We start from the raw sequence: 26,357 nt of genomic DNA on the forward strand, positions 1-26,357 counted from the left end.
TTAATAGGCTGCCAAGGGTAGACCCTAAAGAGCAAAGGCCAAGGGGACAGCAAGCCCTGACAGGAGGGGTGGCTGTCCTGAGGAGGGTCTCCCAGCTGCAGCTCCATGAGGAGAGAGGAAGCAACCTGTCCCACAATCCTTTGAATGATGCCATTTTCTGGACTCTTCTGCTCTCTGCTTCAGCAGAGATTTTGTGGGAGGACTGTTATGACCAGCTAGGTAAGTCTGGTGTTTGTTAGTCTGTCAAATGCACAGAAGGAAAAGAAATTAGCCCCATTCAGGGACACCTGGGTGGCTCAGTCGGCTGGGTGTCTGCCTTCAGCTCAGGTCATGATCCCAGGGTCCTGGGATCAAGTCCCACATCGGGCTCCTAGCTCAGCAAGGAGCCTACTTTTCCCTCTCCCTCTGCTGCTCCCCCTGCCTGTGCTCTCTCTCTCTCTGTCAAATAAATAAAAACATATTTTTTCAAAAAATTAACCCCATTCAGTGCCCAGCCAGCTGAGGCCAGTCTCCACCAGCCAAAACAGTCCAAGAATGGGGAACTGAGCCCCAGCAGAAGTCAGGATCCATTGTGAGTATCCAGACCACCAGCAAGTGAGCCAGGTTTCCCCTTGATTCATCAAGAGACCAAGAACATCTGGACTGTACTCACCCGGGTCCCCTTCCCTTCCCACAAAGCCCAAGGCTGTGGAGGTGGCCCGGGGAAAGGAGCAAGGCCCACAATGCTCCTCCGTATCCCAAGTTCCACAGAGGTGAGGTGTTTCCTTACAGACCTGAGTCAAGTCCCAACACTGCTCCTTATTCAACGTCTCCTCTTCCGTGAAGTGCAGTTACCACCAGCACACCCATCATCTAATCATTCTGATGATGCAAGGAGACAGTGCTCCACAGGCCCAGCAGAGAGCCTGGCCAGAGGGAGATGTCCAGGAACGCCAATGCTGCTCCCTCCCCACTTCCTCTCTGTGACGAGGGTCTAAGGACAGACCCTCTCCAGGGAATCCAGAGGCCAAGTGACACTGCATGGAGTTGCTGGGAGAGCTGCTTTGGGCGTGTGAGTCACCATCAGCAGCACTCCCTGACCTACTTCTCCTGGCTCTGTCTCCTACAGCACATTAGGGAGGTGGGCTTCTCTCATTGTGAGGCCTGCCCAGCCTGCCTCGGTGTGCAGCCCCAGATGTGCAGTTAAGCAGAACAGTGAGAACACTGCAGCAGGTTGTCCAGGCACCTTCGCACTCGGGTCCCATCCATCTCTGAGCAGGTCTAGTCTGAGGTACTCTGAAAGTGGTCGCCAAGCATCAGAGTTTCCCAGGGAAGTAAGAAAACAATTCAGGAAAATATCATATTGTCTATGGCTTGTCTACTATCCATCCCCTCTTTCTTTATTATGAAAACCCATTTTGGGGGCACCTGCGTGATGCAGTAGGTTGAGTGGCCACTTCTTGGTCTCAGCTCAGGTCATGATTTCAGGGTCCTGAGATCGAGCCCTGCATTGGGCTTTATGCTCAGCGAAGAGTCAGCTTGTCCCTCTCCCTCCACCTCTGCCCCACCCTCTGCTCCTGCACATGCACGTTTGTGTGCTCACTCTCTCTCAAATAAATAAATAAATAAATAGAATCTTAAAAAAAAAATTTTTTTTTTCTTTCCAAGTGTCAACATGCCCAGGTAAAAATACTTGGTTGCAGCTAAGTCCAGTCTTATTACATCCTTAAGACCAAAGAGCTGCAAGTGGAAATCCTTGGAGAGAGCACTTTTTGCATAATTAAAAGGCAAAGTCTGAAGGAAAGCTTTTTGCATCTTCCAGACTGGAACATGGACAGTGGAACCTGGAGATATAGCAGCCATCTTGTGATCATGAAGCAGCATGCATGAGGGGAAAAGCATACATACTATAGGTCACAGAGCAAACACAATTGAGAAGGCACTTGGTGTCATATGGCGTCTCCGCCTGAACCAACCTGACCGCCCAACCTACACTTCTTGTATGTAAGACAATTAAGCACCATGGAAATAACCATGCAACTCATAGCTGAATACATTCCAAACTGGTAGAGAATTTTACATCTGAAAGTGGAGTCCTCAAGCAAAAGAATCTAAAAAATACAACTGGCGAAGTGGAGGAGGAAAGACAAAGAGATACAAGAGCTGAATAGACCAGGCTGGAAAGTCAAAGACCCTTGTTACAAAATGACAAAATATTTGGTTGAACTGTCCATTGATGTATCTTGGGATGCAGACCAAATGGAATCCTAAATGTTGTGATAGAGGAAGTGGTAGGAAAAGTTTAGAAAGTTAGCGTAAGCTGGTTCCTTGCAAGAGGGGGATGCTGCTATTACAAAAACCAAGCAGGTGCCATTGGCTTTGGGACCAGGTAATAAGTGAAAGCTAGAAGGACCTCAGGAGGTTAGCAGTAATAATCTGGAAGGCAGTGAGGAAATTGCTACTGAAGGCTGAAGAAAAGGTGACCCCTAGGGACACCTGGGTGGCACAGTCAGTTAAGCGTCTGCCTTCAGCTCAGGTCATAATCCCGGGGTCCTGGGATCGAGCCCCACATCAGGCTCCCTGCTCCGCGAGGAGTCTGCTTCTCCCTCTCCCTCGGCTGCTCCCCCTACTTGTGCTCTCTGTGTCAAATAAATAAATAAAATCTTAAAAAAAAAAAAGAAAGAAAGAAAAAGTGACCCCTAGGATGTAGTCATGGAATGTCTGGGAACATTACAGTCTATGGTAATAGGAACATAGAAAGCATACCTAATGAACTCATGGATCCAGCTGAGGAGATGTTTAGACAGAATACTGAAAGTGCCTACTTCTTCTGATGCCCATGATAAAACAGGAGAAGAAAGAGATGACCTAAGAAGGAACTGCTCATGTTTTTTAGAGGAAATACAGATGGCCCAGAACAGTCTTTACGGCCAGCACATGGCTCTCAAAGTAATAAATGGCTTCAGGGCAAAGGTCAAATCCAGGGCCTTGCCAATAGAGAGGGACTCAGGGTAAAAACAAAGTCAAAGGTAGAGACTTGGAAAGATTTAAGGGCAAGTCTCACAGATCTCAGATAAGCAGGTTGGCTTCTAATAATTTTGGAAGTGTGCCTCTCAGATGCTTTCAGACAAGAGGGCCTTTCTCCCAGCTCCCTGATTCTCAGTCTAAGGTAGGGAGGGGCCAGTCTCAGAGAGATTTCTAAGTGTGGCATTAGTCTAATTAAATGAATTATAAGTTGACACACAGGAAGCCCAAAACATTTTTTTTTAAGATTTTATTTATTTATTTGACAGAGAGACACAGTGAGAGAGGGAACACAAGCAGGGGGAGTGGGAGAGGTGAGAAACAGGCTTCCCGCTGAGCAGGGAGCCCGACGTGGGGCTCTATCCCAGGACCCTGGGATCATGACTTGAGCCGAAGGCAGACGGTTAACGACTGAGCCACCCAGGCGCCCCTAGCCCACAACATTTTAAAGGAACTACATAATCCTGGGCTGAAAGGGATAGAGACAGTTCAAACAAAAGAAGCTTTGGGTTGTCAACTTCCTTTGGGCAGGGGGCAGCTGAGAAAGCTACAAACACAGACATTTCTTATGGAAAATAAAGAGTTAAAGAGAATGAAACCAACAGCCTAGAGTGTGGACCCAAGAAGAACCACTTATAGGGAGCAGAACTGGGCCCTAATCAAGAATCTGGTGGCATGTGTCTGACTCAATTTCAGAATTGCTATGGACCAATGACACTTTTGTGCCTTTGATCCATCACCACCCCTTTCTGACTAGGAGTGTTTATTATCTGTCTGTCTCACCTTTGCGCATTGAATGTATTGTTCATAGATCTTCAGGTCAAAGGAATTGTTCTTGAGGAGCTGATTAGGGCCTGACATAGATAACAAGACCCTGGACCTCACATTGATGCCTTAACAGGGTGAGACATGGTGGGTCTTGGGAAGGAGGTGACTACATTCTGCACATGGTTGCTAGAAGTCAGACTATGGTATACGGTCTCCCCAGATGGCCACGTCAGTTTTGTGCTACTGCTCCTCACATGAACAGATGGAGCCTAATTCTCTTCCCCTTGAATCTGGGCCAGCCTAATGACTTGCTTGATCAATAGAATGCAGCAGAAGTGATGTTCTTGGATTGCTGAGATAAATCTTAAGCCTCACAGCCCCCATTGGGACCCCTTGGGATGCTCATTTGGGGGATCCTCCCTATCAGAACCTAGCTGCAATGCCCTGAGGGGCCCAAGCTACATAGAGAGGTCATAGGTAGTCATCAGATGACAGTTCCAGCTGAGCTCCCAGCTTGCAACTGGCACCTATTGCCAGGCATATCGAGTAAGCTACCTTGGAAGTTGAATGGATTTGAACTTTCAGATGACTCTAGCTGCAACATCCGTCTGCAACCACATGAAAAATCCCAAATGAGAACCTCATTGACTGATTGCAGTCTCCTTACAGAAACTTGACAGATAATAAATCTGTTTTATTTTTTATTTTTTTTAAAGATTTTATTTATTTATTTATTTGAGAGAGAGAATGAGAGAGAGAGAGAGCATGAGAGGGGGGAGGGTCAGAGGGAGAAGCAGACTCCCCGCTGAGCAGGGAGCCCGATGCGGGACTCGATCCCGGGACTCCAGGATCATGACCCGAGCCGAAGGCAGTCGCCCAACCAACTGAGCCACCCAGGCGCCCAATAAATCTGTTTTAATTTACCAAGTGTTGGGTGATTTGTAATGCAACAATAGGTAACCAGAACAGCATCTCTAAGTCACTGAACCAAACCTGAATTGCATACCTCAGACTTATTTTATAAGGCATTTATTTTTTTATTTTTTTATTTTTTTAAAGATTTTATTTATTTATTTGACAGAGAGGTAGCGAGAACAGGAACACAAGCAGGGGGAGTGGGAGACGGAGAAGCGGGCCTCCGGCTGAGCAGGGAGTGCCACGTGGCGCTCAATCCCAGGACCCTGGGATCATGACCTGAGCCGAAGGCAGACACTTAACAACTGAGCCACCCAGGCGCCCTTTATAAGGCATTTAAATGCCAATTTATTTATGCCATTCTTAGTCGGGTTTCCTGTACCTTACAACTGAATACATTCCTAACTGGTAGAGAATTTGGTAACTAGAAGTGGGATCCATTAAAGAGAGAGAGAGAACCTAACGTGTAATTAATTGAGGAGAGGATAGGATAAAGTATGAGGACCTCACCTTTGCTGGCTGGAAAGTCAGTGACTTTGCTAGGAGGTGGCAAGGTGTTTGGTCATGTTGTCACCTGATGGACCATAGGGTGCGGAACAGATGGCAACCTCGCTACAAGTTTAGGGAAAACGGTAGAAAAAAATCAGGATGCTGATATGAACTAGTCTCTGGTAGCTTCCAACAGGAGAAGAATGAACTCAAACTGGAGCCCATCTGAAAGCAGATATCAAAAGAAATACAACTTTGCTAAAACAGGGCCACTGCCCACGGCCTGCAACCTGATAAGAAGTCTTTAATGAGAAGGTCTGCTGGGTTGGTTAGATTACCTTATGCCTCTTGAGCAGATCCTAGCACAGCTAATTGTTCCCAGTACTGAAGGTCAAGGTCTGTCCTTTGTTCTGAGTATACCCTTCCTTCTTTGTTAGACGTATCTCTTTTTATGAAATGACAGTGATGGTGGATGGTATTTGCCTTTTTTAATATCTTTATTGGGAAAAAAATGTTAGCAAACTATCTCAAATTTTTACTGGTACTTGAAATCCCAAAGTCTGGGACTTAAGGCACAGCTCTGGCCTTGGGGAGATTTCCAGAAGAGTCAGAGCCTAGAGGGGGTAGGATCTAAGGAGGCTCTCATTTTCCAGCACCCCAACTGAGCCAGCCAGGGTATGGGGCATCACTGAGCGATTCAAATATGATCAACAGATAAGTTTATTGAGTACAAAAAGGGTAGCTAGAGTCCTCGTGAGTCCAGGAGGCCATAGCAGAGCAAGAGCTCTGCTTCAGGGCCGGTCTGGGGGGTCCTGGAAGAACTCATTGCACATGATAGTGACAAGGGCCAGAAAAACAGCATACTCCTGGAAGTCCACCTGCTGGTCACTGTTCTCATCCAGATCGCCCATCAGCTTCTTCAGGCCCTCCTCATCCACCTTCTCCTGAAAGTGAGAAAGAATGGTTCAGCAGGCTGCTCTCCACCCACCCCCACACCAATCACACACCTACTGATCAGAGCCTAGCCCTCTCTCCGCACTGGGCAGTGGTAAGTGGTGGGCAGGGACCTCCTGGGAGCCACAGAGAGGCTCCGGGAGTAAGGACAGGTAGACGTTCACTGGGGAAGGTCTCCAGCTGCCCCTGCTGGGAGTGAGGAGCACCCAGGTACTGCCTGAGCCCAGCAAGGTGGGCATCACTACCCCCACTGTGCTGATGAACAAATTAAAAATTTCTGAATTCAGAAAAGGCAAACTTTTTAATACCAGCCAAAAGGAAACCAAATTAGAAAAGCTTAACCAAAAAAAGTTTTTAAAGGAATAAAGGACATGCCCCATAAGTTCAAAGCCTGAGACCTGACTTTGAATTCTTTGGGAGTCAATATGAGACAGGTGAGGGGCAAATTGAAAGTTGACTGCATTTTTCTGCAAACTGCCCCAGGGCGCATGTGTTAGCTGGGCTCTCCTCTCCCCACATACCTTCTTCGTTTGGCATATAACATGGACACTAAGAGTGAGAGAACTGTGTGCTCTTCGGCCAGTCACTTCCCCTCTCTGGACTTTGGTTTGCTCAACTCAGTGAGGGATTGGACAGATGGACGCTGAGGGCCCTGACAGCCACCCATCCTCTGCAGAGCTGCAGGAACGGCAGTGACAGGGCACTCACACGTGGGTGGGCCTCGGCCCCCTCGGTGAGGCTGCGCCCTGTGTCTGCACCCGCAGGCAGTCCCCACACACACATCAGGACCCTCCCACCCCAGCCAGCCCCACTCACCCCAACAAAGCTGGGCAGCTCCTTGTGCAGAAGGGCCTTCATCTCCCCCTTACTCAGCTTGAACTTGTCACCCTCTTGGCCAGAGTACTTGTGGAAGGTGGTGACCATCACAGCCAGCGCCTGCTCCAGGGGACTGGACATCTTGGATCTGGGGCCACAGGGGTGGCAGGTGATGGAGACACTTCATCCCAGCCCGCAGGACACTCTGCCCTTGTGCCCCAAAGTGCCTCTCCAAACCCCTCTCTGCATCTCCCCGAGACTGTTTCTCCCCGAGGAGTCATCTCCCCCACAGACGAGGGACCCCCAAGGCCAGAGGAAGTACCCTTGGGAAAGTACGTTTCCTCCACTAGACTAAGGACTCTCAGAGGGTAGGCATGAATCTTCCCTCCCAGTAGAGACCTCTGAGTCGGGAGGTGGAGGGGAGTACTGTCTCTACCAGACAGGGCACAGCTGAAGGTCACTGAGCCACCCTCTCCACCAGGAAGGGTCCTACTGGCATGGGTACTATAGGGATTACATGTCCTGGGCCCTGGGCACACAGCAGGACAGAACTCAGAGGCCATCTTTTCCACGGCTCTGCCTCTGAGAATGCTCTGAGCAGCCCCGGGATGCTCGGGGGGGCCTGGGGTAAGCCCCAGGACCTGGTGTCAGCAGCAAGTAAAGTCCTGGGCCCATCCCGCTGGCTCTGCCTTCCCAAGGGGGAGGAGATGGGCAGGGCATGCAGCTACGCAGGGCAGGGGCCCAGGCACCTGAGATCCCTGGCTCTTGTCCCTTAGTCCTGCTCGAATCCAGGACTTCACAAAAACAAAAACCAAACTCCAGACTCTTGTTAAAGCACCACTCTCCACACCTCATATTCCTAGGCCTAGGTCCCCAAGAAGGGTCTCTAGATTGAGATGCCTAGACCGGGAGACCCAAGAGAAGGCCTCAGAGCAACCCCTAAACTAAGACCTCACAGAGGAGCCTGGAAAAAACTCAGTCGGCCACTTCACACAAGGTCCCCCAAAGGGAGAGACCCAGAATGAGGAAGCTATGGAGACAAAGATTAAGACAGAGGAATAAGGCAGAGACCCCTGGGGTCCCCCCAACCAGCCCTCAGCAAGACAGAGGCACTCACCAGACCAGATGACAGAGAGGCTCTGGAAGGAAAGCAAAGGGCCAGGCGCCCACACTGGGGTTTATATGCTTGCCCCACTGGCCCTCAGCCTGGCATTTTAAGGAAATCAAACTTGCCCCAACCTGATCCCGCTGAAGCCTGGCCTCCTGCCACCCCCACCCACTCCCTGCCAGCCCCCCACCCCAGACTCTGCCACCCCTGCCAGCCCCACCACCAGCTGGACGAGAAGGCCCCACCTAGGCCGTGGAGGGGAGTGGGAGGTGTCATGGGGAAGCAGGGTGAGGGGCCATCACCCCTGTTTGTGGGACTGGAGTCTCATGCCAGGCCTTGCTCGAATGACACATGCTTGTGGGCTGCAGCTCATTTGTGAGTCAGAGGATACAGGCACCCAGGGACTTCCCAGGCCCGTGTGTGTGTGTGTGTGTGTGTGTGTGTGTGTGTGTGTGTGTGTGTGTGTGTGTGTGTGTGTGTGTGTGTGTGTGTGTGTGTGTGTGTGTGTGTGTGTGCGCGCGCGCGCGCGCGCGCGCGCGCGTGCTTGCAAGCTGACTTTAGGGACTCACGGGGGGGGGGGGGGGCTTTGTAGCTGGCAACGGAATTCCTCTTGGTAAAGTAATGAGGGAAGCGTGTGCCTAAAAACAGCTTGAAAGGCCCCTGTGGGTAGGAAAGCATCTGGAAGGAGGCAGGGAAGCCCTGAGAGACCCTCGCAGTGGGGGTGAGCAAGTCAGTGGGGACTGTAAGGAAGCCCCTGGAGGTTCGAAACGGAGAAAGGAAGGCTTGGGGGGTGGGCAAGTGAGGAGGGGCCGGACAGGTTCCCAAGCGGAGGCCTGGGCTGGGGCAGGCCACAGCCATGGCCCTCCTCACCCCATCCCTCCAGGCTCCTCCCCATACCCAGAGAAAGGCCAACACTGCAGCCATTCAGGACCCAGCCCAGGGGCGGGGTTTTCAGGGAAGAGCGGGCTTCACGCCTTCCCCTCCCAGGCGCCCCTGCCTACTGCTCCTTCTACCCCCACCAGTCTGGGCACCGCCCTTCCGGCCGCTAGCTCCCCTCCCCCTTCCAGATGTCCAGCAGCTTCTTTCCCCTCCCCCAACGCCCAATCCTAGGTGACTCACCCACTGTTCCAGGCCCAGATGCCCAGGCAGTGACTCAGCGGCACCCGCCTCCTCCCTGGAGGCCAGGGCAGCACTTGGAAACCCCAACCCAGCCTGGGAGGAGAGGATGCTGGCACGGAGACCCTTCATGGACGCCCCCTCTGGGAGCTTTGAGTTAGCCACCACAGAGGAGCTGGGACTGAGAACTGACAGGGTCAGATGGAAGCCAGGCTGCTGTCTCCTGGGGTCACCATGGGACTCAGGGCAGCCTGAATAGTGCAGATGGAGTCAGGCCTTGGAGCCCCCGGTGTCCCCTCCTTTCCAAGGCACATGGACCCCTCATGCTACTGCTCCTCCCTGTCAAACCTTATTTCATGTAGAGCTTGAAATAAAAATCCTTCACCCTGAGGGTAAAGCCCAGTGGGTGCAATGCATTGCTTTTCGAAGCACTTCTTCCATTTTGCCTCAGGACGGGAGAGAAGGCCTCTCAGGCTCAGATATCACAGTGGTGCCCATGGCTCCTCCACGAAGCCTGGCAGTGAGCTGCTTGGACTCTGCCCCAACCTGCTTTCCGACCCCCTCTACGCATACCCTAACTGCCTGGCTCATCGTGTCTTGAGCGCATCGTACATGCACCCGGCACGCTGGGACCCGCTGCTTGTCCTGACCCCTGCTCCCAGCATCTCTTCCCGGTGGAACCCCATCTATCCTTCAAAGGCTGGGTGAACGCCACCTACTTCAGGGAGCCTTCCCCGGGCCCAGCCAGATTCCATCTCCACCTGCCCTGTCCCATACAAGGACTCCTTTTGTCGCTGTGCACTAGAGCATCGGCCCTGCGCTGAATCATCCGAGGGCTTGTCTTCCCTTGCCCTCACCCCCACACGGTGAGCTCACTGGGCAGGGGCTGGGTCTTACTCGTTTCTGCATGAACAAAGCGTCTCACACACACCCCCTGCCAATGCAGTGGGGCCCTGGGGATGGTATGTAGGAGCCAGGGGACCTTCTCGCCTCCCAAATCACACCACGGATTCTGTTACCAAATCCTAACTTCCCCAGATCCCAGGAGTGTCACTTAGACCCTGGGCTGGAAAACAGCTTCGGGAAGCGGCAAACCCCTCAGGAAACATCCGCTGCAGCCCTGGGGCCCAGGGAGGGAGGGAGCTGAGCGAGTGCCCCAGCAGCAGGGATGGAGACCGTGGAAACTGGGAGAAAAGGTCAGAGAGCCACAGAAACAGAAGGACTGTGAAGGAAATAAGAGAGCAGAGAGAGAGAGCCACTGATTACCAGGGGCAGCCCCCCGGGAGACCTGTCCCTCACCAGGAACTGAGGCCCGGATGGTGCCCTCAAGTGGCCGTATTCCTGAGACTGGTGAAAACCACATTAATTTGCCACTAACTCACAGTGTGAGTTGAGCAACACCCTCCCAGTCAGCAGAGCAGGAGGGTTGGACAGAATGACTCCAGCGTCCAATCCCGGCCACATTCTCCACTTGGCCATGAAGGCAGAGAAGCTGGGCCACAGCTGGGCAATGGGCACGTCGCTGGCAGTGACTCTGCCCATGCCCAGCCTGAGAAGCTGGGTCATGGCTCTCCGTCCCCCACCATCCCCACCCCCCCACCCCCCCCACCCCCCCACCCCCGGGGCTGCTGGGGCCAGAGGCGTGCAGCCTAGGTGGCTGTTTCCCCACCTGGTTCCTGCCCCCTGGTGGTTGAGACCTGTGGTTGGCAGCCAGTCCCACCTCTACCCCCCACCTCCTCCCTACCACCTTTCCCGGTCCCCAGCCCTGGCCCCGCCCGGCCCCTGACTCACGAAGGCGGAGGCAGTGCTGACTCACTTCCAAGGGGCCTTCCCACACCCACACCCTCACACCTGCCTGACACAGGAAGTCTTTCCTGGACAGTGCCTGCTGAGCAGCACAAGCAGACCTTGGAGACGGAAGCCCATGTCTAGAAGCTGTTAGGAGCCTTAAGGACAGGGGCAGGAGGGAACGAGGTGGCCTGAGTGAGGGACTGAACACTGCCAAGCTCTGCCCACACAACCCTTTCCCCAGGACAATTCGGCAGAAAGAGAAATGGCCCCAGTGTTGGGGCCCCAGGTTGAAGCCCTGGCATTCCGTCTGGCTCACCATGCGACCCTGGCCAGTTGCACTGCACCATAGACCTTCCACTTTTCACCACAGGGATCCCTTTTATTAGTCCTCTACCCCCCAAAATATGCTTTGAAATATTTTCTTTTTTTTTTTAAGATTTTATTTGAGAGAGAGTGAGCGCGCGCGCGCGCAAGAGAGAGAGAGAGAGAGAGAGAGAGAGAGAGAGAGAGAACACAAACTGCAGGGGATGGGCAAAGGGAGAGGGAGGAGCAGACTCAGCCTGAGACGTGGAGACTTGGGGCTCAGGCTTATTCCAGAACTCCAGGATCATGACCTGAGCAGAAGGCAGACGCTTAACCGACTGAGCCATGCAGGTGCCCCGCTTTGAAATATTTTCTCATAACAAACTGCATTAAATAATTTATCTAACTATCCCCTGATAGCATGATCAGCACAAGAAAACCTGATGATATCACCATGCAATGAGCTAATGCATTCCCAGTGCTGGAGGGCTACGTGGCTGACATTATGGAGTACCTACTGTGTGCTAGGTGATCTCTGTATGTTATTCCATTTAATTTACACAACTATCCCAGGAAGTTGGTACAATCTCACCCACTCTACAGAGGAGGAAACTGAGTATCAGGCAAGTTTGCCCAAGTTCACACAGTTAACGAGGCATGACAAACATAGGTAGTCACAATGGTAACACTCTTCTATAAGCCCCAATCCCTGCGAATCCCTGAGAGCTCTAACCTTTCCACTCAGACCGTGACGCTCTGCCATTCTCTCCCCACACCCCCACCTGGCCTCTTGGACTCATTTCTCAACCTCACCAGGGCCTAGGGGAGCATCTCCTCCACCTGCTCTGCTCTGGCATCTTCAACCACCCGCCCCTTTCCCCTTGCCTTCCAACTGCATTCTGGCCTGCATTTAAAGCAGACTTAAAAATAACCTTCCTCGGATCTTCACCTCCCTCAGTACCCTCTCTGCCACAAATAACACCACCATCCACCTAATGACCCAAACCAGAAACTTGGCTGTCCTCCCAGCCTCCTGCTTCCCCATCTCTGCCTTCCGCCCGCCTTCTCAATGCCACTCATCTCTGCCAGACTGCCTGAGCTGCCGCCACATCCCTGTTCCCCTGGGTGGTTGTAAGCACAGCTGGACTCTTCTCACACCCCAACCTTGCCCCCACTCCGACCCCTTCTCAGCTCTGCCTCCCCAGTGATCTTCCTAAATCCAAATCTGAGCATGTCACCCCTCAGGTGAAAGCACCGTGATGTCTCATAACTTTGAGGAGAAGGCTACCAAACGTGACACGCCTTCCCAGGCACCAACCTCACTGATGCACAGGCCACGGCCTCCCATGCATCAAAGCCCCCACCTAAGCCACTCATTCTCTCCGAGAGCACTTCCTCAGTTTGTTCCCTGTCGATCTCCTAATCACCCTTTCAACTCAGCTCTAAGATCATCCCTGTGCCGCACCGTGAAGCTGCTCCCCAGCCTCCCCACATACTAGAGCACACACACGCACAGAGTTAGGTCCTCTTATGGAGCTCACTAGCCCCCTGCCCTGTAACAGCAACTTTTTTTTTTTAAGATTTTTTATTTATTTATTTGAGAATGAGAGAGAGAGAGCACGAGAGGGAAGAGGGTCAGAGGGAGAAGCAGGCTCCCCGCCGAGCAGGGAGCCCGATGTGGGACTCGATCCCGGGACTCCAGGATCATGACCTGAGCCGAAGGCAGTCGCTTAACCAACTGAGCCACCCAGGCGCCCCTATAACAGCAACTTTTATGAGACTATTTCTTTATGCGTCTCCCCCACTAGGCTGGGCTGCTGAGAAACAGACATTGAGTATTGGTCATTCCCAGTGTCCCCAGTGCCTAACACAGAGCAGATGTTTGGAGAATGGCCAGCTCTGTCCCTCATTGCCACCGCCCTCCCCCTCCCTTCAACACCACATTTCCAGACCAGGCTCTACCCCCACCCCAAACCTTCTAGAAGCTGACTTGCTACCACTGCATCCACCCAACTCTCTCCATTGTCACCAGATGCTTCCTTCTTGCCCATGCCAGTGCTTTGGGGAGGAGGCAATTAAACACCCCACTCCCCAAAAGGGTTTCTAGGGGAGCGGAGCCCTTCCACTCCTCTCTCTGTCAACAAGGAAGAGGTGAGAGTCCACACTATGCTTCTCTCTTTCTCAACCAGCTGGCTGCACCCTCCTCACCTTCCCGGTGAGCCCATCCCGCAGGGCAGGGTACAGCTGGGCAGCGGCTCTCTGTGAGAAGGTAGGGAAGGTCAGTTTGGGAAGCAGCAGGAGAAGAATGCAGCATTAACTAGGGTCAATCCTCAGGGGATGTGGTCAGGAACAAACCACTCCTTGTGCCCCCAACCTCCAGCCACACCCACCAGAATCCATGTCCTCGCGAAGAAAGCAGGCCATCCCCTGGCACTGCAGGACTTCAGGTTTGGGGACTTGCTTCCCCTACCCACAACTCCTTACAGAGGCCTGTAGTTCCTGAGGTCTGGTGTCTGACTCAGAAGCCTAAGACACTCCCCCTCCCCACCCGAAAGTTCCTTATGGCCTTGCTCAGCCAGCCAGCGAGCAAGCACCCAGGTCTGGGGAGCAGGTTTCTACCATTTGCCAGAACGGAGGTTCCAAGGATGGAAAATGTCATTTGGTAAGACTGGTGCTAACAGGAACCAACATAAAGCAGAAAGAATGGCCATTTTCCCAGAAACACCCAACATGAGAGATGCATTTTAATGTGTTCTAATAAACCCAGGCAACTTCCCAAATCTCAGAAAGGGACTAGGGGCAGCTTCAAAAAAAGAAAGTTGACTAAGGAAGGTGAGCTGTGATTTAAAAAATTACAGGGTGTTGCTCATGAGGAAGTGGTTTAAAGAGAGATGTTTTGAGAGATCGATGTGTAATACTAGGAAATGGTGACAGCAGAGAAGACAGATTCTAGGTTTTAACCTTGACCTCACCATGTTCTCGTTCTATCAGTCAGGATCTTCCAGCTGTAAGAAGCTCCAAGCAAGCTCACTGAAGCCAAAAAGGGAATGTGTTGTGTTATATAACTGGTAATCTCACTGAGATAATTCGAAGGATCAATGAACCATAGCCTTGGGGCTAGAAAGGGGAACTCAGCACCATCCATCCGTCCATCCATCCAAACATCTGTCCGTCCTTGCCTCATCACTGTTCACTGTTCATCTCTTTGAGGCTGTATTTACTCTTACCACAGCAGGAACAAGGAACATGGCCACAGGCCGTCCTTAGCTTTGTAAAACCCAGTGCCCATCTATCCCAGGAAGAGCCCTGATTAGCCCTTACTTGGTTCACACACTCAGCCATGAACCAATTCCTGGGTCCCGGGAGCAGGGTGCGATGGACTGGCCACTGTGGGTCAGGTCAAGGGACTCTTACCAGAAGCAGAGAGCTATCACAGTCACTACACTAGCCATATGACCTTACAGATGGTCCTTAATCTCCCTCTAAACATCAGTTTCCTCTTCTGTATTGTGAGAATGCTATGGCCCCCCTCCTCACAGATCAAATGAGATGATACACATAAAGCACATAGTGAGGACTCAATGAATGTTTTAGATGCAACAGTAGAAGAAACCATGACATACAGTAAGAACAGCATCATTAACGAGATGGGGTTGTCTGACATCTCAGCAAAATGAAAGTACAATCAAACCCCATACCTACCCCCAAACACAAGAACAATAATTTATTCCTGGTTTCCTTGTCAATATTTGTTTGTCCTTTGAAACTTTATTTGGTCATCTGCTAGTATCAGATGTTAACAGTTTAGGAAAAAATAACAAAGTAGATCTTAAAATTGAGAAAAATCTGTTCATTTGCTTGATTCTTTCTCCTAGCTTGGAAATGATCATATTTTCCCCATTGTAATTGGCAAAACACCCAGGTCTGGCTTCAGAAATAGTGGAATTTGGTGACAGCCCGGCCTGATCCATTTCAATGCCTCCCTACACCCTGTGTCATAGACAAGGAAACTGATTCCCTGCATCAGGGTAGACACACCATCATGCCAGCTTACTCACGCGGCCTGCTAAGATCATCCACCGCCGTGTGCCTTGGCTCTCTATCCACCAACCAGCCTCTGCTTTGCATCTGGATTCTCAAAGGGACTTTCCTCCTGGGAAGAAATTAAGCTGATTTCTGGAATGTTTGGGTTTGCCAGGCAGTCATAAGAATGAAGAAGAATTAATCTCTCAGAACAAGACCATCACTACGTGAAGTGATAAAAAATGTCTTTTTGAACTTAGATAAACATCTGCTTTGAAGAAGGAAAGAGGGCAGCCGGCAGGTAGGAGGGAGAAACTAAAGTTTACTGAGTGCTTACTCTTTGTAGACGTTGCTTAAGTACAATGCATACACCATCTAGTTCAACCCTCCCAACCAGCCTATGACGTGGGCAATGTCTGTGGTTAATAGATCAGGAAACAGAAGCTCAGGAGATTCGGTATAGAGCCAGGATTTAAATTCAGGGGCCCTGCTACTGAGCACCACTCCTCAGTCACCTCGCTGCCAGCTCTCTACCCCAAGTTCCGGCCCCGGCCACTTCCTGGGCCCTCTTCTCATCCCTGTGTCTGCTGGTGGGGCTGTCATTCGTCTCTGCCCTTTTCCCTCTTGCTTGCTTCCAGTTATCGCCTTTCTGTCTCTCCCTCTTTCTCATAGCATACTTCAGTTTAAACGACTCCTAAAACGAAAGGATTTGAATCTGCACTCGGGCCGCCCCGCCAGCCCAGCCCCAAGCTCTGGCTGCTGCCCCAGTTGCCCCAGCCCCAGCGTGGGCACTGTCTCTGCCTTGCTCTGCAGAACCATAGGCCCAGCCAGGCAGCCACAGTGCTGCTGGGCCTCCCTGGGGAGCCCCGCCTCGACCACAGCTGTCCATTCGGTCACTCACTTGCTCAAAAAACTTCTGAGTCTCTCTACTGACCATGACATCTTTTTTTTTTTTAAGATTTATTGATTCATTTGAGAGAGAGAGAGAGCGCACGAGCAAGAAGGGCAGAAACAGAGGGCGAGAGAATCCGAAGCAGACCCCGCGCTGAGCACAGAGCCCGATGCGGGGCTTAATCTCAAGACCCTGAGAGCACAACCTGAGCCAAAACCAAGAGTGAGACGCTTAACTGACTGCACCACCCAGGTGCCCCAACCACCGCATCATTTAAACTCTTCAGTGTGGCGCTCAAGGATCCAACACTCCACTTCGGTCTTTCTGCAGACACTCAGCAAATATTTCCTCAGTAGTGACACTGCACTGGGGCCTAGGGATACACCAGTGAACAAGACAGACATAGCCCTCGCCCTGGTGGAGCATGGAACCAAACGGGGAAGATGGGACATAAATGTAAAGTACAGGCTGTAGGAAGGGCTATGAACAAAAACGAACAGGTATAATGACAGAATTGTCACCTGGGCAGGTGGCCAGGGAAGGACTCACTAAGGAGGAGGCCTGAAGGAGGAGGAGTTGTCCACACAGGGAGGGGAGGGTGTGTTCCAGGCATGGCCCAGGGATGGGAAGGAGTTTGTGGTGTGAAAGGAGAAAAGAGCAGTGTGGGTGGTCCATGGACGGTGAGGGGGAGAAGGGCATGAGACAGAATTGGGAAGGTCAGGAAGGGTCAAATCATGCAGGGCCTTGTAAGGTCAGTGTAAGGAGTTTGGATTTTGTTCTAAGTAAAACAGGAAGCCATTGGAAGGGGGTGGGAGACGCCTGGCTGGCTCAGTCTGAAGAGTATGCACCTCTTATTCTTGGCGTTATGAGTTCAAGCCCCACACTGGGCACAGAGCCTACTCAAAAATAATAATAATAATAATAATAATTTTTTAGGGGCACCTGGGTGGCGCAGTCGGTTGAGCATCCAACTCTTGATTTTGGCTCAGGTCATGGTCTCAGGGTCGTCGCATCCAGCCCCACGGCAGGCTCCAACTCAGCAGGAGTCGGCTTGGGATTCTCTCTCTCCCTGTGCCCCTCCCCCACTCCACAGAAGCATGCACATGCACTCTCTCTTTCTCTCGCTCTAAAATAAATAAATAAATAAATCTTTAAAAAGAGAGAGATAAAAAGTTCAAAGAAAAGATTACACAGGAAAAGAAGTTGGAGAAGGGAGAATTAGAAGAATTCCAAAATGAAATAAAAGGGAAGGATTAAAACATCACATAGGGGGCGCCTGGGTGGCTCAGTCAGTTAGGGTCTGCCTTCAGCTCAGGTCATGATCCCACCATCCTGGGATCAAGCCCCACATCGGGCTCCTTGCTCAGCGGGGAGTCTGCTTCTCCCTCTCCCTCTGCCTGCCGCTCCCCCTGCTTGTGTTCTCTCTCTCTGTCAAATAAATAGAATCTTAAAAAAAAGAAAAGGGGAAGTGTTAATATCAGGATAATAGGGTTCCCCAAAGAGATGAGCATAAAGGGAGAGAGGAGAAAACAGTTGAAGAAACAATGGTGAAAAATTTCTCAGAATTTCAGATGAAAGGGGACTCTGTTCTTCAGAGTGTGAAACGGGGTAACTGCGCACCTGGGTGGCTCAGTCGGTGAAGCGTCTGCTTAGGCTCAGGTCATGATCTCAGGGTCCTGGGATTGAGTCCCACATCAGGCTCCCTGCTCAGTGGGGAGTCTGCTTCTCCTTCTCCCTCTGACCCTCCTCCCGGCTCGTGCTCTCTCTCTCAAATAAATAAATAAATACAAATCAAAAAAAAAAAAAAAAAGAAAGAAAGAAAGAATAGCTTTTTAAAAAATGGGGTAACTAGGGGAAACACATCCAGATTCATTATATGGAAGAACATATGGATGTCTAAGAACATCAAAGTCAGATAAAATTCTGAACACCTCCAAAAGCAATGCACAGGGACAAGAATCAAATTGACATCAAACTTCTCAGTAGAAACACTAGACACAAAAGACAAAGTAGCAAATGTTTTTAAAACTGAAAGAAATCTTGGGGCGCCTGGGTGGCTCAGTCGTTAAACATCTGCCTTCGGCTCAGGTCATGATCCCAGGGTCCTGGGATCGAGCCCCGCTTTGGGCTCTCTGCTTGGTGGGAAGCCTGCTTCTCCCTCTCCCGCTCCCCCTTGCTTGTGTTTCCTCTCTCGCTGTCTCTCTGTCAAAAAATAAAATCTTAAAAAAAAAAAAAAACTGAAAGAAATCTTGCCTATAGCCAAAGAGTCTCTCAATGTGAAGGTATTAAAAAATATCCTCAGATATAGTAGGCCAAAGCAGTTTTACCGCACAAAGACCTACATTAAAAACACTCAGTGGGGGCACCTGGGAGTGCAGTCAGTTAAGCATACAAATCTTGATTTCAGCTCAGATCATGATCTCAGAGTCATGAGATTGCGCCCCATGTCAGGCTCCGTGCTCAGCACAGAGTCTGCTTGAGATTCTCTCCCTCCCTCTCCCTCTGCCCCTCTCTCCCCCACCCCCCACCCCCGCATGCTCACGCGCACATGCATGCTTGCGCTCTCTCTCTCTCAAATAAATAAACAAATCTTTAAAAAAAAAAAAAAAACCACTCTGGGAGAAGGTACTCAAATAAGAAGAGAAATAAACCCAAGAGAAATAAATCAGGATGATTCCTGAGATATGAGGAGCAAAATTGGCTAAATATAATAAAACTGATTATCTATGGGCTCCTGGGTGGCTCAGTGAGTTAAAATGTCTGCCTTCGGCTCAGGTCATGATCCCAGGGTCCTGGGATTGAGTCTCAAATGGGGCTTCCTGCTTGGTAGGGAGTCTGCTTCTCCCTCTCCCTCTGCATGCAACTCCCCCTGCTTGTGGTCTCTCTCTGTCAAATAAATAAATAAAATCTTTAAAAAAAAGTATCAGGGAAGTAATTTTGATATTTGATAAAGGAGAATTCAAGATGAAAAAGATGAGTCAAATAGAAACATAATACAAGAAAATATAAATATGGTAAACACAAAAGGACAATAATACAGCCTCAAAATATATAAAGCAACTACTATCAAATCTTTTGGAAGAAATAAATAAACAATGGTTAGAGATTTTAACACACTCTTCTCAGAAACTGAACGATCAAGGAGATAAAAATAAAGATATAAAATAGCTGAATAATCTTATTTATTAATAAGATTGGCTGGCAAGTTACTGGCAAATACAGACTTCTACACCCAAGAAAGAGAAAATACACCTTCTTTTCTAACACATGTGGCTCATGTAATATTGAATATGCTCTAGGGCACAAAAGAAGTCTCGATAAATTCCAAAGAATCTTTATTATATGGACTATAATTATAATTATGCTTTCTTACTCTTATGTGATAAAAATTTCTAATTAATAGATGTTTTAAAAGAAGGAGAAAAAAACTGAAGCAGTCCTAATGTCTATCAACAGGTGTATGGATAAATAAATTAAAGCATATTCAAACAATGAAATGTGATACAATAGTGAAAACTAATGAACTCCATCAACATGGATAAATCTCTTATTTTTTTTAAAGATTTTATTTATTTATTTGAGAGAGAATGAAAGAGAGAGAGAGCACATGAGAGGGGGGAGGGTCAGAGGGAGAAGCAGATTCCCTGCTGAGCAGGGAGCCTGATGCGGGACTCGATCCCGGTACTCCAGGATCATGACCTGAGCCGAAAGCAGTCGCTTAACCGACTGAGCCACCCAGGCGCCCTAAATCTCTTATTTTCAACAAGAAAAGAATTTGCAGAAGAACCTATACATTGTGATAGCACTTACATAAAGTGCAAAAACATACAATACTAAATAATATATTGCTTAGGAATATGTACGTATGTGACCAAAATTATTTTTTTCAATTGAGGGAATCATAAACACACAATTCAAGATGGTGGCTATGGTTATCAAGGGGGCCAGTGCAATATAGGGTTGCACAGGAAGGCCTTTAACTAGATCTGTAAGTTTTATTTGTTTTATTTTAAGTGATCTACAGCAAATATTTTTTAAATGGTCAAATTCAACAAAGCCTATAGCTGGATATTGTGCTATTTTCTATACTTTTCTGTAATATTCTGAAATATTTCATCATTTATTTCATCATTAAAATAGTAGGAAAAGAAAAAGAAAGAAAGGGGAAAAAAGGAAGCGAGGGCATCCATGCAGAAAAAGCAAGCCACATATAAGGTAGGAAAACCCAGTTAGCCTGAGACTTTCCCACGGCCGCCACAAGGGCACAAGCAGTGGAGCTAGTCTACAGGGCTCAGAGAGAGTGCATGGCCGAGGAGTCTCTGCTGCCAAGCAGCAACCATCTCAAGAAATACAAAAGCCCAGAGCCCTTTGAAATCCCACCAACCAAATGAATCAAATAAAGGCTGCAGGAAAGAAGCAGCCATGCCGAAAGGTCTGTTTGTGAGCACGGGATTCACAGAACTGAGACTAACATTGCGTTGGAGATCGCGGTTACAAAACAGAATGCAAATACCATAAACATCCACATTTTAAAATTAACTAGTGTAACTATCAGAGATTGGTAGATGGGGGCAATCCTCATCCTTCCGGCAGAGTCCAAAGATGTTGTCTAAAATGAAAATGTGGCAAGTTGTTTTTTAATCTCTAGAATCTTTTACAAATTAATATTTCTCATGATGAAAAATATTTATCTGAAGTTCAGTAATTCATTCTCTGACATTTTTCCCTTTTGTCATCGGCAAGTAAAACGTAAATAATACTTTTTATTCTAAATAACATGCATTATGGTCCATTTTTGTGGCTTTTTTCCTGTAAGTCCCTCTCTCAGTCTTTCTAGCTGTATATACTGCAAGAGATCCAAATGGTACTCATCCAATGCTCGTGCTTATTTCTGGGTGGTGGGATAGTGATTACTCTGTTGCATCAGTATTTGCTGCATTGCTTAATTTTTTGTTGTTGCTGTTGGGGCTAATGGATAGGGGTCATGGACACTCTAAAAAAGAAGCAAAAAACAACTAGCAGTTGTTTCTAAGAGGTTGAAGCAGAACACGTGGGAAGCAGGAGACTGGCCCCTGTGGGGTGGGGGTGGCAGGGGTCTGAAATGACCAAGTGAGAGATGACAGGATTCCGATGGATGTGGCAGCAGGAGGGGAAAGATGACAATGATTCTGGACACATTTTGAAGATAGAACTGGCAAGATTTGAAGACAGACTAGATGTGCAATGTGAGATATGAAAGGGGGCAAGAACACTGCATGGTTCTGTCCTGAGAAGCCAGGAGAATGGGGGAGCAGGGAAAGGCAGGGGGAGTGCGGGAGAGGCCGTCAGGAGGGTGCGCTTGGACATGGGAAGCCGGGCTGCCGTTTGGACGGGCCTCTTCTTGTCTCTTCTCATTCCAGCTCTACCCCTTGGCTAGCTCATGGGTACCCAGCCCCTTACAGAACTCACTGTTCCTCCTCTCTGTTTAAGGCTTTCTTTATCCGCCACATGATTTCCTGTTTGTTTGCTGATGGTGTCTCCAGCCAGGCAGACTACGAGCTCCATGAAGGCAGAGGCAGAAGAGCGCCTGGCACGCAGTGAGCCCTCAGCAAGTCCGTGCTGACCTCATGAATGAGTCTGCGCCACCGCCACCCTCGTTCAGGAGACAGTTGTACTTAGCGGCAGCAGCCCCAGTATCAGACCACCTGGGTGCCAGGGCTTACCAGTTCTAAGATCTCCAGCAAATTATGTAGCTTCTTGGGGCGCCTGGGTGGCTCAGTTGGTTGGGCGACTGCCTTCGGCTCGGGTCATGGTCTTGGAGTCCCGGGATCGAGTCCCACATCGGGCTCCCTGCTCAGCGGGGAGTCTGCTTCTCCCTCTGACCCTCTTCCCTCTCGTGCTATCTCTCATTCTCTCTCTCTCTAATAAATAAATTTAAAAAAAAATTATGTAGCTTCTCTGTGCCTTGGTTTTCTCATCTGCAAAATGGAGATAACAGAAGGACTTACTTCATTGGGTTGTAGGGATTAGGGAGTTAATACATGCAAAATGCTCAGAATAGGGGTGCCTGGATGGCACAGTAGGTTGGGTGTCCAACTCCTGGTTTCCACTCAGGTCATGATCTCAGGGTCATGAGATCCAGCCCTGCGTGGGGCCCTGCACTCAGCACGGAGTCTGCTTGGGATTGCCTCTCCCTCTGCCCCTCCCCCACATTCTCTCTGTCTCTCTCAAATAAATAAATAAATCTTAAAAAAATAAATAGTCAGAACAGCGCCTGGTATAGATTAAGTACTTGGTAAAATTTAGCTGTTATTTGCTATTACTTGTTAAAAATTACCTCCTCAAAAAAAAAAATTACCTCCTCACTGGTCTCCTTGCATCCATTCTGCCCTTCTTCTCTCAATCTTTCCCATAATGCAGACTGTGATTATTCAAAATGCAACTCTGATCACATTACATGCACAAGTGCACACACACGCATACTTACATTGCTGAAAAAAACATTCAGGAGCTCCTGGGTGGCTCAGTAGGTTAAGTGTCTGCCTCTTGATTTCAGCTGGGGTCATGATCTCAGGGTCGTAAGATCAAGCCCCAGGTCGATCTCTGTGCACCGCATGGACTCTGCTTGGGATTCTCTCTCTCCCTCTCCTTCTGCCCCTCCCCACCTCTAAAATAAAAAAACAAAACAAAACAAAAGCCCAACATTCAGGGGCTACCAATCCTTAACATTCTCCTTAAGTCCTACCCACCTCCCCAGCCTTGCCTTTTATCTCTGTCCATTTTGCTCTTGAGCTTCAGCCACACCCAGTTTCCCTCAGAAACAGGCTCACCATGCTCCCTCCTGCCTCAGGGCCTTTGCACATGATGGTCCCTCTGTCTGGGAAGCCCTTCTTCCCTCTGGTCTGCCCTTTGCCTGTCCTGCTCATGTTGCACATCTCAGCTCCAGCATGGCTTCCACAAAGGTGCTCCCCAATCCCAGACTAAGTTACATTTCTTTGTTAAAAATTACCACAAATGTGGGGCGCCTGGGTGGCTCAGCCAGTTAAGCGTCTGCCTTCAGCTCAGGTCCTGATCTTGAGGTCCTGGGATCGAGCCCCGCGTCTGCCTTCCTGCTCAGCAAGGAGCTTGCTTCTCCCTCTCCCTCTGCCTGCCACTCCCCCTGCTTGTGTTCTCTCTGTCAAATAAATAAATAAAATCTTTAAAGGAAAAAAATTACCATAAATGTGATCCTTCAGAAGTCACCCCCACTCGTAATTATCCATTTGTTTGTGTGATCATGTGGTTATTTGCTGTCCTCCCCTCTAAACTGAAAGGCCTGTAAAATCAGGAAACGTATCTGTTCCTACTGTTTTGGTTGCAGCAAATCTACCTTGTCTGGCACATACAAGTACTATATTCTGAATGAGTGAATGAATGAATGAATGGGTCTTCAGCAGAAGCAACCACAGCCAACATACAGGGTCCATAAGGGGGCACTCTTGGCCCTTCGTAGTTACTGGTGCCAAGCCACTGACTTTGGGCAGTCCACACAGAGGTAGTGAAAGACCTCTGGGCCGCAGGTGCATTGGTGACCGGCAATGTGTCCTTGGCTAAGTCCTGTCACCTACATGAGCTTCCATGTCTTCATCTGTAAAATGTGGATTATGATTCCTATATCACAGAGTTGTCCAGAGGACCAAAGGAACCTTGGATTAGATGGTGGTTTTTTAAACTTTTAACATTAAACAAGGTGAAAAGTTGTTTAGTTTTTCAAAAGGAACTTTGCCAGGAATCTAAATGGAAAGAAAAACCAAATATACAAGAAGTATAAAGGCTGACACAGGCAGTTTTAAGCCCCTTACCCCAACTCAACACTTAAGCCAGGTTCTTACCCTGGACAATGACAAGTCTGGCTACAGATGGGTTTCACGGGCATGATTTGTTGGGACCACCTCAGTATCAAGTGGTTTAGACACAAGGCCAGGCCACTGTGAAACCCTAACAGAGAGACTCATCTCAGCACAACTCCGGGGCCCCCAAAGAAACCTGCTTCTACCCCCGCGCACCCCTCCCCGCCCCCAGGGCTGCTCAGGTCCTGCTCTGGCTGTGTAGTGTGGTCCCTGGACCTCTGGGTGAGGGAGGAAGCACCCCAGCATCTCAGTCCGCACCCCCCCAACCCTGACCCGCCTCAGCCTGACACTCCCCAGGGGGGGCCTCAGCTGAGCTGACTGCCCCTACAGTGTCTGTTTTCACCTCTAGGGCCTCTCTGGCCGTCCAAGCCCCGACTGGCCTCCACTGAAGCTCAGCATCCACTTCAGAGCTCTGGACTTAGTTTTAGACCCCTAGAAACAGATTTCCAACAGGGGTCACCCACATAAATTTTCCCACCAGCTATCCTAAAGCCTTGGGGGACGAGGTCCCCCAAATCAGGGGCAGTGAAGGGAGCATAGCCCCTCCTCTCAAAGAAACAAGAGCCGATCCCAAGGAACAGGGGTGGGATTGGCACCCAGACCCTGGGCTTTCTCTGGTTTCTGACATGGAGATAACCTTTCCCTCCCTCCCCAGTCTCCCCCTCCCTTTGGAAGAGGGATGGAAATGCTGAGTGTGTGGAATGGAACAGGCACAGCATAGAAAGTGGGAAATGACTGAGGAGCCAGTTGTTGGAAGAGGGGAGGCAGGCAGGGCTGTTGTATAATTGCCTAGGGTTGGGGCGCCTGGGTGGCTCAGTCGGTTAGGCGTCTGCCTTCGGCTCAGGTCATGATCTCAGGGTCCTGGGATGGAGCCCTGCATCAGGCTCCCTGCTTGGCAGGAAGCCTGCCGCTCCCTCTCCCTCTGCTACTCTCTCTCTGTCAAGTAAATAAATAAAATCTTTTTTAAAAATCGCCTAGGGTTATTCATGGCAAAACCTGGGGCTTCAATTCACACCACACCTGATCATCATCAGACCGACCCACTAGGTCTGCCCCTCTCCTGCCTCCATTACAGCTCAGCCCACCTCTCCGCCAGAGCTTCCTCAAGTAGCATGCACTCCATACCCCACCTCAGGTGACCCACGGCTGCTCACTGAAGTAACGGTCTGTCTTTGTAGGCTTCACTTCCGTGCTCCCTGAGGGAGTTTTGAAAAAAACTATGTCCTACAGCATGTATTTTAAGCTGACAACTAAAATTGTTTTGTCATCAGTTTAAATCATTACAGAAGGTATTTCTGATGTTGTGACTTTTTTTTTTTAAAGTAGGCTCCATGCTCAGTGTGAAGCCCAACGGCAGGTCTTGAACTCACGACCCTGAGATCAAGACCTTAGCTGAGATCAACTGACTGAGCCACCCAGGTGCCCCTAAATGTTGTAACATTTTTTTTAATTCTCTTTTAAAATTTTGATTTATTTACTTGTCAGAGAGAGAGCCCCAGCACAAGCAGGGGGAGCATTAGGCAGAGGGAGAAGCAGGCTCCCCGCTGAGCAAGGAGCCCGATATGGGACTCGATCCCAGAACCCCGGGATCATGACTTGAGCCAAAGGCAGATGCTTAACGGACTGAGCCACCCAGGTGTACCAATGTTGCAACATTTTTATTTTTTTTATTTTTTATTTTTTATTTTTTTTTAAGATTTTATTTATTTATTTGACAGAGAGAGACACAGTGAGAGAAGGAACACAAGCAGGGAGAGTGGCAGAGGGAGAAGCAGGCTTCCCGCCGAGCAAGGAGCCCAATGTGGGGCTCGATCCCAGGACCCTGGGATCATGACCTGAGCCGAAGGCAGACGCTTAACGACTGAGCCACTCAGGCGCCCCTGTTGCAACATTTTAAAATAAAACCATTAAGACTGTTTTATTTTTTTTTTTAAGATTTATTTATTTGAGAGAGAGAGAAGGGGGAGAGAGAGAGAGATCAGCAAGCTGGGGGGAGGGACAGAGGGAGAGTGAAATGCTGAATGTGGAGCCCGACATAGAGGCCGATCCCACGACCCCAAGATACTGACCTAAGCCAGATGCCCAACTGACTGAGCAACCCAGGCGCCCCCATTAAGACTGTTTTAAATGTGTGTTCAATGAAATCTAAACATCACAATGATCTGATACCAACCATTGCCTCTCTCTGTACACATAATAGAACAACTAGACAGAAGATCAGTAAGGACACAGACACTTGGAGAGCACTATACACCAATGGACCCATCAGACACACACAGACTACTCCACACAACAGCAGCAGAATACACAT

General features: G+C 49.5%; 1 protein-coding gene across 5 annotated transcripts; it reads right to left on the bottom strand.

The window, feature by feature from the left end:
- Positions 1–5,653: 5,653 nt before the first annotated feature.
- S100A2 (S100 calcium binding protein A2) lies at positions 5,654–15,569 on the bottom strand. Of its 5 annotated transcripts, none has more exons than XM_027609865.2 (3): positions 15,322–15,569; positions 6,946–7,093; positions 5,654–6,119 (listed from the first exon to the last, which is right to left on the bottom strand). In XM_027609865.2, exons 2-3 carry the CDS (start codon positions 7,084–7,086, stop codon positions 5,967–5,969), a joined length of 294 nt encoding a protein of 97 aa, XP_027465666.1. In that variant the 5' UTR covers positions 7,087–7,093; positions 15,322–15,569; the 3' UTR covers positions 5,654–5,966. The 5 variants fall into 5 exon arrangements, with proteins under 5 accessions (XP_027465666.1, XP_027465667.1, XP_027465664.1 ...); XM_027609866.2 differs by lacking the exon at positions 15,322–15,569 and adding an exon at positions 13,654–13,723; XM_027609863.2 differs by lacking the exon at positions 15,322–15,569 and adding an exon at positions 13,472–13,616.
- Positions 15,570–26,357: the final 10,788 nt, after the last annotated feature.

The sequence above is a fragment of the Zalophus californianus genome, chromosome 10 (assembly GCF_009762305.2).
Source record: "Zalophus californianus isolate mZalCal1 chromosome 10, mZalCal1.pri.v2, whole genome shotgun sequence".
Classification (NCBI taxonomy): Eukaryota; Metazoa; Chordata; class Mammalia; order Carnivora; family Otariidae; genus Zalophus; species Zalophus californianus.

Excerpts from the sequence above, each read along its gene's own strand:
- S100A2 (XM_027609863.2), bottom strand. Across the intron at positions 6,120-6,945 it reads AGCTGCCCAGCTTTGTTGGG|GAGAAGGTGGATGAGGAGGG; the intron begins GTGAGTGGGGCT and ends TCTCACTTTCAG.